Source organism: Bos mutus, chromosome 9 (assembly GCF_027580195.1).
Source record: "Bos mutus isolate GX-2022 chromosome 9, NWIPB_WYAK_1.1, whole genome shotgun sequence".
In the NCBI taxonomy this organism is placed as follows: Eukaryota; Metazoa; Chordata; class Mammalia; order Artiodactyla; family Bovidae; genus Bos; species Bos mutus.
This window is the reverse complement of record NC_091625.1, coordinates 95,123,823-95,137,457: the sequence shown is the minus strand read 5'-3', so window position 1 is coordinate 95,137,457 and position 13,635 is coordinate 95,123,823. Positions and strand designations below refer to the sequence as shown.

At 47.4% G+C, this 13,635-nt stretch overlaps 1 protein-coding gene across 1 annotated transcript in view; it reads left to right on the top strand.

Moving 5' to 3' along the window:
• LOC102276288 (T cell activation RhoGTPase activating protein) overlaps positions 1-13,635 on the top strand; it is an 89,928-nt gene that overhangs the window by 22,317 nt on the left and 53,976 nt on the right. Inside the window, 1 exon segment of the mRNA XM_005900386.3 lies at positions 1,540-1,698. Within this exon segment, the coding sequence (XP_005900448.2) occupies positions 1,540-1,698 (159 nt within the window).

The window sequence follows — 13,635 nt, the reverse complement described above, 5'->3', positions numbered from 1 at the left end:
GGTTTGAGTCCCAATTTCTCTACCCTTGGGCTTCCAGGGGCTCTCTATTTAGGGGCTTCGCCGGTGGCTCAGATGGTAGAGAATCCACCTACAATGCAGGAGACATCAGTTCGATGTCCCTGGCTGGGCAAGATCTCCTGAAGAAGGGGATGGCTACCCACTCCAGTATTCTTGCCTGGAGAATTCCATGGACAGAGGAGCCTGCCAGGCTACACTCTACAGATGGCAAAGAGACACAGACAGACTAAGTGACTAACACTTCTCTACCCTGGTTCCCTCCCTGAATAGTTAAGTAACCATCAACCAAGAGCTGGAAAGGCTCTACGGCACACACCCCCAGGCTTCACCCGGGTCCCCATCATTTCTGGACCGGAGCTTGTGCTGAGAGTAACTAAGTGAAGGCAGTGGGAGGTGTGGGGTGGGTGGAAAGGTCAGGAGGCAGAGTGGGGTTAACCAGCGGGAACTCTTCATCAGGGCACTCCGTCAAAGATTCGTGCCACATATCATTGATTTCTGGAGAATGCAGAGTATTGAAAATGTTCACGTTTGCTTTAAATAACAGAAATGTGTCCTTAAGCCCCAGCACAGCTTTATTCAGACAACACATCTGAATTAAACAGAAGGTTCCCTGTATAAAAGTTCTGCCTCCAAGAGTCAGTACTGCCGCCTTTAGGATGGAAGGAATGTGAGCAAAATGTTCAAGCAACCGTAAAACAGGCCAAGCAGGCAGCCATCTTGGTAGGCTAATTCCCGAGTCACACAAAAGAGTTGCGCGCCTCGCCTTCTCTCCTTCCACGCACGCACGTAGGCACGTGTGCACGCACGCACGCACGCACACTGAGGTCATCCATGTCTGCTGGAAACTGAGTGAATGACCAGGAAGTGAACAACCAACAGGAACTGAGTGGTCCCAACTTGCTAAGAATCACAAGGAGAAGGTGCTGGAATCAAGTCATGCGTTTCCACGGTTTACTCTCCACGCTGCAGAATCATGCTGTGCAGGAAAACCACTGATTTGGAGTCGTAAGATTAGATTTCACTGTAGGCTAAACCTGACCACTACGACCTTTAGGGAAAACTTTTCCTCAGTCAGGCAGCCCGAGCTTCCCGCCCATGTGCCACAAATGAGTGACAGCGACGCCACCTCACTGCTCCCCTCGGCTTCCCCGCACCTGGACGCCCAGCCAGCCTGTTTGCAGCCTCAGCTCACCTCCTGGTGACACGAAAAGGTTTGGGACGCATTGCCTTGGGTTAAAATTCTCGCAGAAATTCTCAACCGTTAGATTATAAGCATGTATTCGCTATTCACTGACGCAGGACCAACATTTCTTGACTGATGATGCTTGATTGTAAATCCAGTTTTGAAGAAAAAAATAAACAGCAACTTGCAGTTAGCCTCTTCACTGTTTTCCCTCCTAATTTCCACCCCAGTTAAGCCAGACTCCTGGTGACATGCTGTTCTGAGCTGTGTCTCCTCACATCCTATCTGTCTACCGACCACTATCCCTTAGAGGCTCATTCCTACTCTCTTCCACCCAGGAAAGGCCTGGCATCCGCAGTGTCCCTCCAGCAGCTGGACCTGCCCACCCAGCAGACAGAGTCTATCCTCCAGTGCCCCGTGGTGCTGACTCAGGGCCCCAGGACCAAGGAGAGGCACCTCTTCCTCTTCAGGGACTGGCTGGTCGTCGCCAAGCAGAGGTAAGTCACACGACTGGCACTGTCTTCCTGTCTGTGAAAAGGCACTTTCTTTCCGAGTCCCCACTGCCTGAAGGCATCTCAAAGAGAGCTCCCCCTTCATTTGACAAATGAGACCATGAGACTGGAGAGGCTGCCTGCCTCAGGCAACATCACAGGTGTAGCAGGTTGAAAGCTAGTAGGGCGGTTAGGGTATAGGAGAGCCATCATTTAAAAAGAACTCTTAGTGAACTTGATCTGTTGGGTTGCTAAGAAGTGCTTAAAGTGTTCACAGCAACAAATTTGAAATCAGAAAGTTAGAAACTCAGTAATTAAGTTCATGTTAATTACCATGATAATCATATTTCTCTGGGGGAAAATATGCAATTATACGTCCTCAACGTTTCTATTAGATCAGGAGAGGCTACATCAAAAGAAGGGCAGTATTAATTTTCTGACTTGTAGGCTAAGTGTGTATCAGCAATGTCTCTTGATTTCTTTCCCATTCCCCAGAAGGAACACGTGCCTGTATGCTCCTTTGCCTCAATCTGCTCTGGGCAGAGAGGGAAGGAAAAAGACCAGGTCCCTCTACCCCACTCCTCACGTGGAGCCTGTCCCTTCTCTCCTCCCCTTGCCACAGTGTCTGATAGATTAGCTGCACCCAAGTGAGAAATGGGACCAATGATCACCCAGCAACTAAGTAACTCTCTTCATTTCCTCTGGGACAGGGCAGGAGGGTGCCCAAGAGGCTGGTAGTGGGTGAAGAATACCCCCGGCAGAGCCAGGAAGATGACCTGGACCAGCGGGGATAAACCACCCAGTGGATAGCACCCTGCCCCACCTTGCCACCTACCTGCCCTACCCTCCTGTCCTTTGGTTTGAGGGGGTTCCTCTCCTCCTTCCAGATGGCCCACAAAGCTTAAAGGGAATAAAAAACAACTTTTCCTGGGTAGGGAGAAGGGGGGCACTGGCCTTGAGCAGTTTCCAAGGTGGCAGCCCAAACAAGGAGTGGTGGCAGGAGCCGCTTGGCCAGGCCACCAGTTGACTTTGGCTGCAAGAGGATGTCTGATTCTGAATGAGGGACACAGCGGCCCTGAGGATGGGACCCAGGGCACCCGGGGTATGACCCCCTGACCACGAATGCACCTGAGCTCCAGTTCAATCCCAGGGCAGTGACTACCTGGAGGAAAGTCACCTTGGAGCCTGCTCATTTGCCTTCTGGAAATGAGCTATGCCTGCCAGCTTCTGCGTCTTTTATTGCCACAGCAGAATTCAGAGAGCACGAGACTCAAGTGTGTTACTGGGCCCGAGTGCCTGGGGAACACCCACCTCACTTTCGGAACTGAGCACCTGCCAGGCACATCACGCGTGTCAGCTGGCTTAATCCTCCCAACCCATTTCACAGATGAGGAAGTTAAAGCTCAGAGAGACTGAGTGCTTGTCGCAAGTCCCCCGAGAGGAAGTAGCGGAAGCAAGCCTAACACTTGCACCCTGTTTCTCAGAGGGCAGCACCCGGATCCCGGGGGGAAGCTCTCTGACTTGAGCTGCACTTCCCAGGGGCACATGCACATCAAATAGGATTCCACGGATTTTTCAGAAAGAAAAGGGTTCGGGGGATGTGTGACAGCCTTCCGCAAATTCCACATTGGCAAAGGAAAGTTGGGATGGGGCTGCTGAACATAGACTTTAGAGACTTGTGGGATTGATTCCTCAGGGAAAGCATGGGCCCCCAGGGGGAAGTTCTCATGTCCACAGTCAGCTCAGGGTCTTCATGCAAAGTGCAGGCCAGAGCCGTGGAAACGATTTGAGAGACCTGGGGTTGTCTGTGCAGCAGTGGAGGGAAAGACCCTCCTTTGCATGGATGATGACTGGATGGGGGCGGTGGGAAGGGTATTGTACTTCTGTCTTATAAGAAGGAAAGCATTTGCAAATTTTTTATACTTTCATTTAATTTCCCTTGAAAAGTTCTATTTTAAGCTTTGGGGGAAAACGTGCCCGTTTTAAAGAGCTTCTCACACCTACCCACCATGATTAATTTTCTTAGATGCTTAGAGATTTCAAAGAATTCAAAACGTATCTGGCATCCTCCCCTCATATTCGTCCAAGCCAGGGAAGTGTTGTTTTCAGAACCCCGAGAAATCCCCCGAGGCACAAACAGCAGCTGGGGAAGTCCTGCCCAGCACATCCCGAGAAAGTGAAGCGGCCCCTTCCTGCCTGGTCCGCACAGAGCGCTGTGCAGGCTGCTGAATCATTCCTCGCTTTCATTCAAACAAACACCTCAAGTCCTTCCTCAAAAGGCTCGCTCCTGCCCGCAGTCAGGGGAGAAACCCAAAGATGCGCACAGGGTGTGGGCATCTGTTCACAAGGCCAGTCCGCCACACGGGCTCTGCACCAAGAGGGGCGCTGTGGGTCGGCTGCAGGCACCTGGTCCCAGCATCCTGAGACCTTGCCAGACCCAACCACGTGGCCTCCCCGGCTGCAGGGCTGCAGCCAAGCCCGGACCTGAGCCTTCACACACTGCTTAGAAAGGATAACACAGGAACCCTCTTCCTCTTCCCAAAGGAGTCAGGCTGACAGCAGTTGCTGAGTAGGTGGATCAGATGTCCACACACTCCCATGGCCCAGCCCTCGAACCCACTGCGTCGTCTCCTCTAATGGACTTTGTGCTTCTGTCCCAGCTGTTCCTGCCACCTGGGAGGCTGCACCCCTCTTCCCGTGGCCAGCTCTAACCCAGGCTTAGGGACACAGCTCTGTGCACAATCAAAGCATATGCTCTGGAACTGCACTGTTCTATATGCCTCAGTTTTCTCATCTGTAAAGTGGGGATAAAAATAGCACCTCCCTCATAGAGTGGCTTGGGGTGGGGATCAAAAGGGTGGCTACATGTACAGAGCTTAGAATGGGCCTGGCACTCATGTTAAGCCAGGAGTCCCCAATCTTTTTGGCACCAGGGGCTGATTTTGTGGAAGACAATTTTCCCACAGGCTAGGGAGTGGGGAGTGGTTTCAGGATGATTCTCATAAGGAGCGCACACAACCTGGATCGCTCATAAGCCCGGTTCACAATAAGATTTGCGCTCCTTTGAGAATCTAACGCCCCTGCTGATTTGACAGGAGGCAGGGCTCAGGCAGCAGCTGTAAATACAGATGCAGCTTTAGTCGCCCACCATTCACTTCCTGCCGTGTGGCCACGGACAGGTAGTGGTCCATAACCCAGGGGACGGGGACCCCTGTGTAAAGCATTTGCTATGAAGAACAGTCACTTTCTCAAGTGCTTTCCAGGAAGGACTCTGAGGCCCCACCTTTGGCCCAGAGGGAGCAGAGAAGAAAGCTCATAGCTCTCACTAGCCTGGAAGTTAATTGTTAATAATTAATGATTAACTAACTAGTCACTACTAGCGTTGTAGAGGGTGTGCTCTGCCTGAGTCATTCTGCTGTGTCTGGTGGTGATAGAGTCCAAGCTCTCAGGCTCTTTATAATCTGATAGGAGAGGTATGGTGGACAGAAGGGAAGGAATGATGACTGATTCTTGAGTCTGCTTTAGTTTGGATTGTTGTTTTTAATTCAAAGAGTGCAACTCCTCTATGTTTGGAAAGTGTAGTCAATTTATCTAATTTAGTTTAGAGCAGAATGTTCTACTAAGTTTTTAGGATATAGTTGGTACCATGTTCAACTATGCATAATGAGCTATTTTAAAGAAATTTTGCTATATTTTTACAGGGTTTGATATCTGATTTTTAGAACTGTGAGCCGCATGGTTACTTTCCGATCAGTGTGATTAGCATCAGTGAGTGAAAATCAATAACAGTCTATTGCAATCTATTGGCAAGAACATGCCCTTTGCCTCCACAGCCAAAGGGAAATGTTTTCAGTTGCATTTTACTATAAATAGTGTGAGACACAAAGAAGTTAAGTGTATTTCATAACATGCCCAGTTGTTTTGAAATGTCCTTAACCCAGAGCAATAGCAGTTCACGGTTGGTAATAACCACCCCCAGGACTGGCTGCAGAGCGTGGGGTGAAATGAAAATGTGGGGTGCTCGGTTCAAAGAGCAGAAAATGAAGCCGAGCACAGGGGTCTTCTGAGCACGGGGTCACCGCACAGGCCACGTTTGTTCGTGAGGCTGGCTTTGGCTGTCCCCCTTATGAAGTTGATGTATTTTAATATTGACATTAATGTATTAACACACTTAAAGAGCTTCCAAGCTCAAGGCCTTTACTTGACATATTTACAAGCATTTACCAATACCTAACAGGATTTCCCTGTAGCTCAAATGGTAAAGAATCTGCCTGCAATGCAAGGGACCAGGGTTCAATCCCTGGGTTGGGAAGATCCTCTGGAGAAGGTTATGGCAGCCCACTCCAGTCTTCTTGCCTGGAGAATCCCATGGATAGAGCAGCCTGGTGGGCTACAGTCCATGGGGTCACAAAGAGTCAGACACGACTGAAACGACGTAGCACACAAGGACCCAACGTGCCGAGTATTGCGAACATAGTATGTGCTTGCTCTGGGGCTTCCCTGTGGCTCAGCTGGTAAAGAATCTGCCTGCAATGCGGGAGACCTGGGTTCGATTCCTGGGTTGGGAAGATCCCCTGGAGAAGGGAAAGGCTACCCACTCCAGTATTCTGGCCTGGAGAATTCCACGGACTGTATAGTCCATGGGGTTGCAAAGAGTCAGACACGACTGAGTGACTTTCACTTCCTGCCAGTCATTGTACTAAATCCTTCACATCTAGTAACTCACTTCATTCTCAAAAAATTCCTATCAGGTAGGAAATGACATCTTGTCACTCATCATTGTCTGTTTGTAGAAGGGAATCGACAAGTCCAGCCTGCACATGAAAGGAGAAAAATTAAACTTCAGCTTTTGGAGGGGGATCTGCTAAAGGACTCACGAACGTGTTCATGAGCGTCATATCAACATGCAAGCTGCGGGGACTTCCCTGCTGGCCAGTGGTTAAGGACCACCTCGAAAAACAGGGGATGCAAGTTCGATCCCTGTCTAGGCAACTAAGATCCCACAGGCTTCTGGGCAACTGAGCCTGCGTGCCACATCAAAGATCCCACATGCCACAAGTAAGACTCGACACAGCCAAGTAAATAAATGAATATTTAAAACAAATATATAGATTGATTGATAGATAGATTGTGTTTAAAACCATGAGGTTAGTTAAAATCACCATCATAGTGAGTGTCCAGAAAAAAAGAGAAGGGGACTCAGGACTGAGCCCCGCAATGTACAACATGCAAAGGTTCCTTTTCTGCTCTCTAGATAGGAAGCCAGGCATTTCCCAAGGTCACCAAGTCCGTGGGTAGTGGAGCTGGACCCAGGCCCCAGGCACTCGGGTTTCAGAGCCTGCACTCTTCACTGCTCGGCTGCTCTGAAGGAAACCCACAAAGGCCCAAGTTCAGCAAATGAACAGACGAATGGAGATCTGTAAACTGATATTTGCCATTTGGCCTGGTGTTAATGATATCCATGAAAATTATCATTTCTTCTTGGGTTCTTGGCCTTGATATGCCTGGCACCAGATGATGGTGCCCATGATGGAACCACTCATTGGTCGACACATTTCTTTGCTGAGCATCTCTGTATAACAGACACCATTCCAGGCACTTAGGATAAAATAGACAAAAAGCCCTGCTCTTGAGGGGCTTCTATTCTAGCAAGGGGAGACAGAAAGTAGACAAGAAACATAATAAATGATCTAGAGATTCCCTGGTGGCTCAGAGTGCAAAGAGTCTGAGTGCAATGCGAGAGACCCAGGTTCAGTCCCTGGGTAGAGAAGATCCCCTGGAGAAGGAAATGGCAACCCACTCCAGTATTCTTGCCTGGAAAAACCCATGGCTGGAGGAGCCTGGCAGGCTACAGTCCATGGGGTCACAAAGAGTCGGACACAACTGAGCACTTTCACTTTCAGTATGTTGGAAAGTGGTATGTGTCTTGGGGGAAAAAATTAGAATTGGGTAAAAGAATCAGCAATTCATGGCAAAGGAGGGGTCTTCACTGCAAAGGAGAGTTTTGAGCAAACATGAAAGAAAGGAAAGTTGGCAGGGTGGATAGCAGTATTCCTGGCCCAGAAAACATCAAGAGCAAAGGCCAAAGGCTGGCATGTGCCTGGCATGATGAAGGGCAACACGGTGGCCGGGGGGGGAGGGGAGCAGAAGGAAGAAGGGCAGGAGGATGGGAGACGTGGAGCAGGCAACAAGTGCCGATCAGACACCCCATCGGGCTCGCAGGAGGCAGGACTCTGGCTTCTTTTCTTTGTTGGGTGAGATGGGAGCCTGGAAAGGGATGGAGCAGGATCGCACTGGCTGCTTCGTGGGAAATGGCCCGGGGTCAGGGCAGAAGCCAGGGCAGAGAGAAGGGTCACCTCACAATCTGACATGGCTCACCTGGGGATGTGTGATCCAAGGGAGTGAGGGATTGCCCCGTATGGAAGCTGCAGCCTGTTTGTAACCTAATCTCAGAAACGGCATTCGAGTTCTTCTGCCATAATCTGTTCAGTAGAAGCCAGTCAGGAAGTTCAGATCACACTCAGAGGGAGTGAAATTAAGCTTCGCCTCCTGAAGAAAGGTGTACAGAAAGCTGTGGGATCATGTTTTTAAAACCATCACATCGACACGTGGGTTATATTTAACAGCATGAGATTGGATAAGATCACCAGAAAAAGAAAGGGGGACCAAGGGCTGAGCCCCAGGATGTATGAACGTTAAAAGGTTGAGGGGAAGATGAAAACTACCCAAGGAGGTCCGGAATAAGAAATTTGTGAAATGAGAAGAAAACCAAGAGAGTGTGGTGCTTTGGAGCTAAATGAAGAAAGTGCATCAAGGAGGAGACTGGTCAGCTCTGTCAAATACGGCTGTCAGCAGGGTAACCCTCCTGGCCCAGGACAGGCCCAGCTCACGCCTGCTTTTGTCCTGAGGTCATTACTAATGATAACCTCCCCCGCCCCGCCACCATTCACTCTTAAGAGCAGCCCAGTTTAACAATGAATTATGTGCACATCCCAAACAGAAGTCAAGTAACATGAACTGTGAGGTTTGTGAATTGGATCCTGAAGTGCAGAGATCATTGGTAACCAGGGGAGACGATCTGATTAGTGGTTTACTGTGACACGTATATCAGCATCCTTTTCATTCAAAGTACTTTTCTATTAGACGTTATTAATGGGACTTCCCTGGTGGTCCAGTGGCTAAGACTCCGTGCTCCCAATCCAGGGAGCCTTCAGTCCTTGGTCAGGGGACTAGTAATAGATCCCACATGCCACAGTGAAGATCCAAGATCTGACGTGCCAGAACTAAGACTCAGCACAGCCAATAAAAATAAATATTATTTGAGTTATTAAAGAGCTAAGCAAAATATTAACTATGACCAGTATTAACATAAATTTGGTACATTCTTTCATGTTACAAGATTCGAAAAATCTCAAATGCAATTAGTTCACTAAATTTTAACTCTTCTCAGTCATTATTTGTTGTAATCAACAGTTACACTGACGTTTGAGTCCGCTTTAACCCAAACTCACATTGTGGGTTTGGGATCTTGAAAAATTGTGACTGTTAACAATGCTACAGAATTAATAGGTTCTTCTTGTTGTTGAAAGAATTTGACCAACTGGCAAAAAAGAGCCTCTTCAATGCAATACAAATAGATAAAGTAGAAACAGACACCCCAGGATTTGTGTTTATTCATGAAATGCTTTTCATTCGATAACATGCATAAGCTATGGGGTCTTCCCTGGTAGCTCAGCTCGAACAGAATCTCCCTGCAATTCAGGAGACCCCGGTTTAATTCCTGGGTTGGGAAGATCCCCTGGAGAAGGGATAGGCTACCCACCCCAGTATTCTTGGACTTCCCTGGTGGCTCAGATGGTAAAGAATCTGCCTGCAATGTGGGAGACCCGGGTTTGACCCCTGGGTTGGGAAGATGCCCTAGAGGAGGGCATGGCAACCCACTCCAGTATTCTTGCCTGGAGAATCCCATGCACAGAGGAGCCTGGAGGGTCATAGTCCATGGGGTTGCAAAGAGGGACTGAGCACACACACATAAAGGCTGTGGGGCTTCCCAGGTAGCACAGTGGTAAAGAACTGGCCTGCCAAGCAGGACACTCGGGTTTGATCCCTGGGTTGGGAAGATCCACTGGAGAAGGGAATGGCAACCCACTCCAGTATTTTTGCCTGGAGAATCCCACGGACAGAGGATTGTCCTCTGTGGGGTTGCAAAGAGCTGGACACAACTGAGTGACTGAGCATGCATGAGTGCATAAAGGCTATAGTTACGGATTGTGCAGGGCTGCCCCAGTGGCTCAGCAGTAAAGGATCCACTTGCCGATGCAGGAGACGAAAGAAACTCAGGTTCAATCCCTGGGTCAGGAAGATCCCCCGGAGGAGGGAAATGGCAACCCACTCCAGGACAAAGGAGCCTGGCGGGCTACAGTCCTTGGGGTCACAAGAGTGAGACATGACTGAAGCGACTAAGCAAGGCTTGTTCCCTGACTCTCCTTGTTGCCCCGGCTTTCAGCTTCCCTGCTGGCTACTTCTAAAGAGATGACCCTTGTCCCTCTATTGCACCCATCTCCACTCAGCCTGTGTCAAATTTAATCAACATCTGGCATTTACTTGCCCATCAGTTTGCACCTCTTGGTGTGTTTAGTCACCTGCCACAGCTGTGTGCGAGTGTGTGGTCCGTGCCTGCACTTGCACACCTGCTCGGGTCACAGGGCTCAAATACTACCTCACAGGGACCGTTTGTCAAGTGAAAGATGACTCTTATTAACCTTGTTGAAAATTAAACTCTGGCTTATTTCTGGCATGTTTCCAAAAAGGAAAGCTGACGACAAGTTTCATTTTACTTATTTGGTCTGGGATCATTTTTTTCTTTGGAGAAGGCAATGGCACCCCACTCCAGTACTCTTGCCTGGAAAATCCTACGGACAGAGGAGCCTGGTAGGCTGCAGTCCATAGGGTCGCTGGGAGTTGGACACGACTGAGCGACTTCACTTTCACTTTTCACTTTCATGCATTGGAGAAGGAAATGGGAACCCACTCCAGTGTTCTTGCCTGGAGAATCCCAGGGATGGGGGAGCCTGGTGGGCTGCAGTCTGTGGGGTCGCACAAAGTCGGACACGACTGAAGTGACTTAGCAGCAGCAGCAGCATTTTTTTCTTGGGGTCTTCAGCTTCACTGAAAGAGCGATTTCCATCCATAGGGAGAGGAAATGATCCTCATGGCTTAAGTGAACCCTGGTGAGGGGAAAAAAAAATGTTAGAAAGGAAAATTGTTTATATAATCTTTCTAAATGTTTCTGATATGAGTAGTGTTCTCATTTTAACTATCAGAAACTCTAATATGACTGCTTCTGTAAAGGATCCTACCAGATAGTCTCCATCTCTGACTAGGGGGCTCTGTCTTGAACTGGCCTGGATTCATGACCAGTACAGGGTGTCTGGGTTTCTTTTCACAAGAGGGTCAGTCCCAAGCTGAAAAAAACTCAGCCTGCTGGGAAGAGGCAGTTAGGGAGCCAGGGCATGACCCAGAGGGTTGGAAACAGACTAAAAACCCAACCCTGGCTGAGCAGTTATGGTGAGATGAACTCTACAGCCTTTATAGAGCACCTAATTTTATCTTTACAGTCACCCTGTACCTCAGGAGCTGTATTAGTCAGCTAATGTCACAGAAATGACACAGAACAGATCATCTCAAAACACGATAGCTTACAAAAACAAGTGTTTGCTTCTTGCTCACACAGCTGTAAGTCATCTAGCATTTGAAGGCTGCAGCCAGGCTCAGCTGGGTGTGGGTGCCCACCACAGGTTAAGTTCACGAGATCCCCAGTGTCTCTTCTTCCGGGACACTCAGAGCTTATGCTTCTAGTGGTAACGTGGAGGTGCAAGAGGGCACACCCAATCTCACAGGCATGCTTCAGGCCTTTGCTTGCCTCTTGTACACTAACCACCTGTCCCAACAAGTCCAACGGCCAAGGCCGAAGGTAAGGGTCAGGGACAAGACACTCTGCCCCCCAGGAGGCCTCGTCAGGAGTGTGGATGTGTAGCACTACTATGGGAACATGAAGACTGGGACCAATAACCAAATCCAGCATGAGTGCTATTGTTACAGTCGTCTTAGGGATGAGGATATACCAGGAGAGGGTGGAAGGTTTGCCCAGTGGCCCGCTAATGTTAAGTGGAGATGCTGACATTTAAATCCAAGCAGACAAACCCCAGAGCCCGCAGTTATTCAGGACAGCTCAAAGGGGACCAGGCAGATGCTCCTGTGGGGCAGGAAGGACACATTAAAGGTCAGACACAGGGTGGGAAAGTCCAGGGGAAGGAGCAGGCTAGGATCAGCCTAAGAGGACTCCCACCCGTGCCCTTCTTGTATCCACCTGTACAGATAGCTTCCCACAGGCTTGTTTGTAGAGGTGTCTCCTCTAGGCCAGGGGGTGGAATCACAAATTGGCACACTTATATCCCCAAATAAGGAAGATACTCCCCAAATCATTTCATAATTCCAGTAGCTGTATCTCCTTATATTTTTCTGTCATTTAAAATAGTATGTAATGAGTAAAACAAAACACCCCTTTATAAATAAACAGGTCGATAGATAAATAAAAGTTTAAGAATATAACTCTAGTATCTTCCTAGTGCTTGAGAATTGGTTCATGGGAAGTTTTTCTGTTACACTTTGGATATGTTTGAATTTATTTTTAAGTATATATATATATATATATATGCTATATATACTTGAACATATATATATATATTTTTTCATCAATTCCAAAATTTTTTCCATTTCAAAAAAGCAAATTTAAACTTTGAGAATTTTGATCAGAAGCTAAAAATCTACCTTATTGCCATGTCTAAGATAGGAATAAACTTCAGTTATTTTAAAAACTATTTTCTACTATTGTAACCAATTATTGAATGTATTGGGTCAGAAAATGGTAACTTCAATATAGCTTATTTTTTAATGTTTAATAACTGTTTATCCCTGGTGGCTCAGTAGTGAAGAATCCACCTGCAATGCAGGAGATGCATACAGGAGATGTGGTTCAATCTCTGGGTTGGGACAATCCCCTGGAGTAGGAAATGGCAACCCACTCCAGTATTCTTGCCTGGGAAATCTCATGGACAAAGGAGCCTGGCAGGCTACAGTCCATGGGGTTGCAAAGAGTCAGAGACATGACTTAGTGATTCAACAAGAAGAAGTTGGGCTAGAAAGTAATAAATTCAAGATAGCTTATTTTTTAATGTTTAATAACTGCTTATAACAAGAACAAGGTAAGTATAAAGATTGGTGAGAGGAGTTTTTTTCCATCTAAACTTTTTAACATTTTGGTTTTCTGTTATAGCAAAGTGGCTCCAATTTGGGGCAATATTTCTTAAAGTTTCAGTGAAATACAGTCAGTTGTGTTCTTTTATCAATTGCCTTCTTATTTCTGACCAAACCATAAAAGGCTAATAGATTGTGAAACAGCGATTCAAAGAAAGTACCATCAAAGGAGAAATGACAATCCTGTTTTAACCCCAAAATAGACCAAGTTGTAATTCCTTCACATAGAGGTGACGCAACACTACTGCTTTCATGGAAACAAGGGATTCTCATGACTGACGCTGTTGCACAATTGGCATACGCCTCTCGTTCATTGTGAAGCGTCTACCTTCATTTCTATCCAACTGCTGATAATTGCACGTACTCATTTTGTCTTTGTTTTCAAAATCTTTAAATATAACTGTAGTAAAATTTCCAACCATATTAATAGGATAAATTTGCTATTTAAAAATGGGATTTCTTGTTTCATTATTAGATATAAAATTTTTAAACTAGTTCATATTATATAATATTTTATATCTTGTGTGTGTGTTTTAGTCGCTTCAGTCTTGTCCAACTGTTTGTGACCCTGTGGACTATAGCCCACCAGGCTCCTCTGCCCATGGAATTCTCCAGGCAAGAATACTG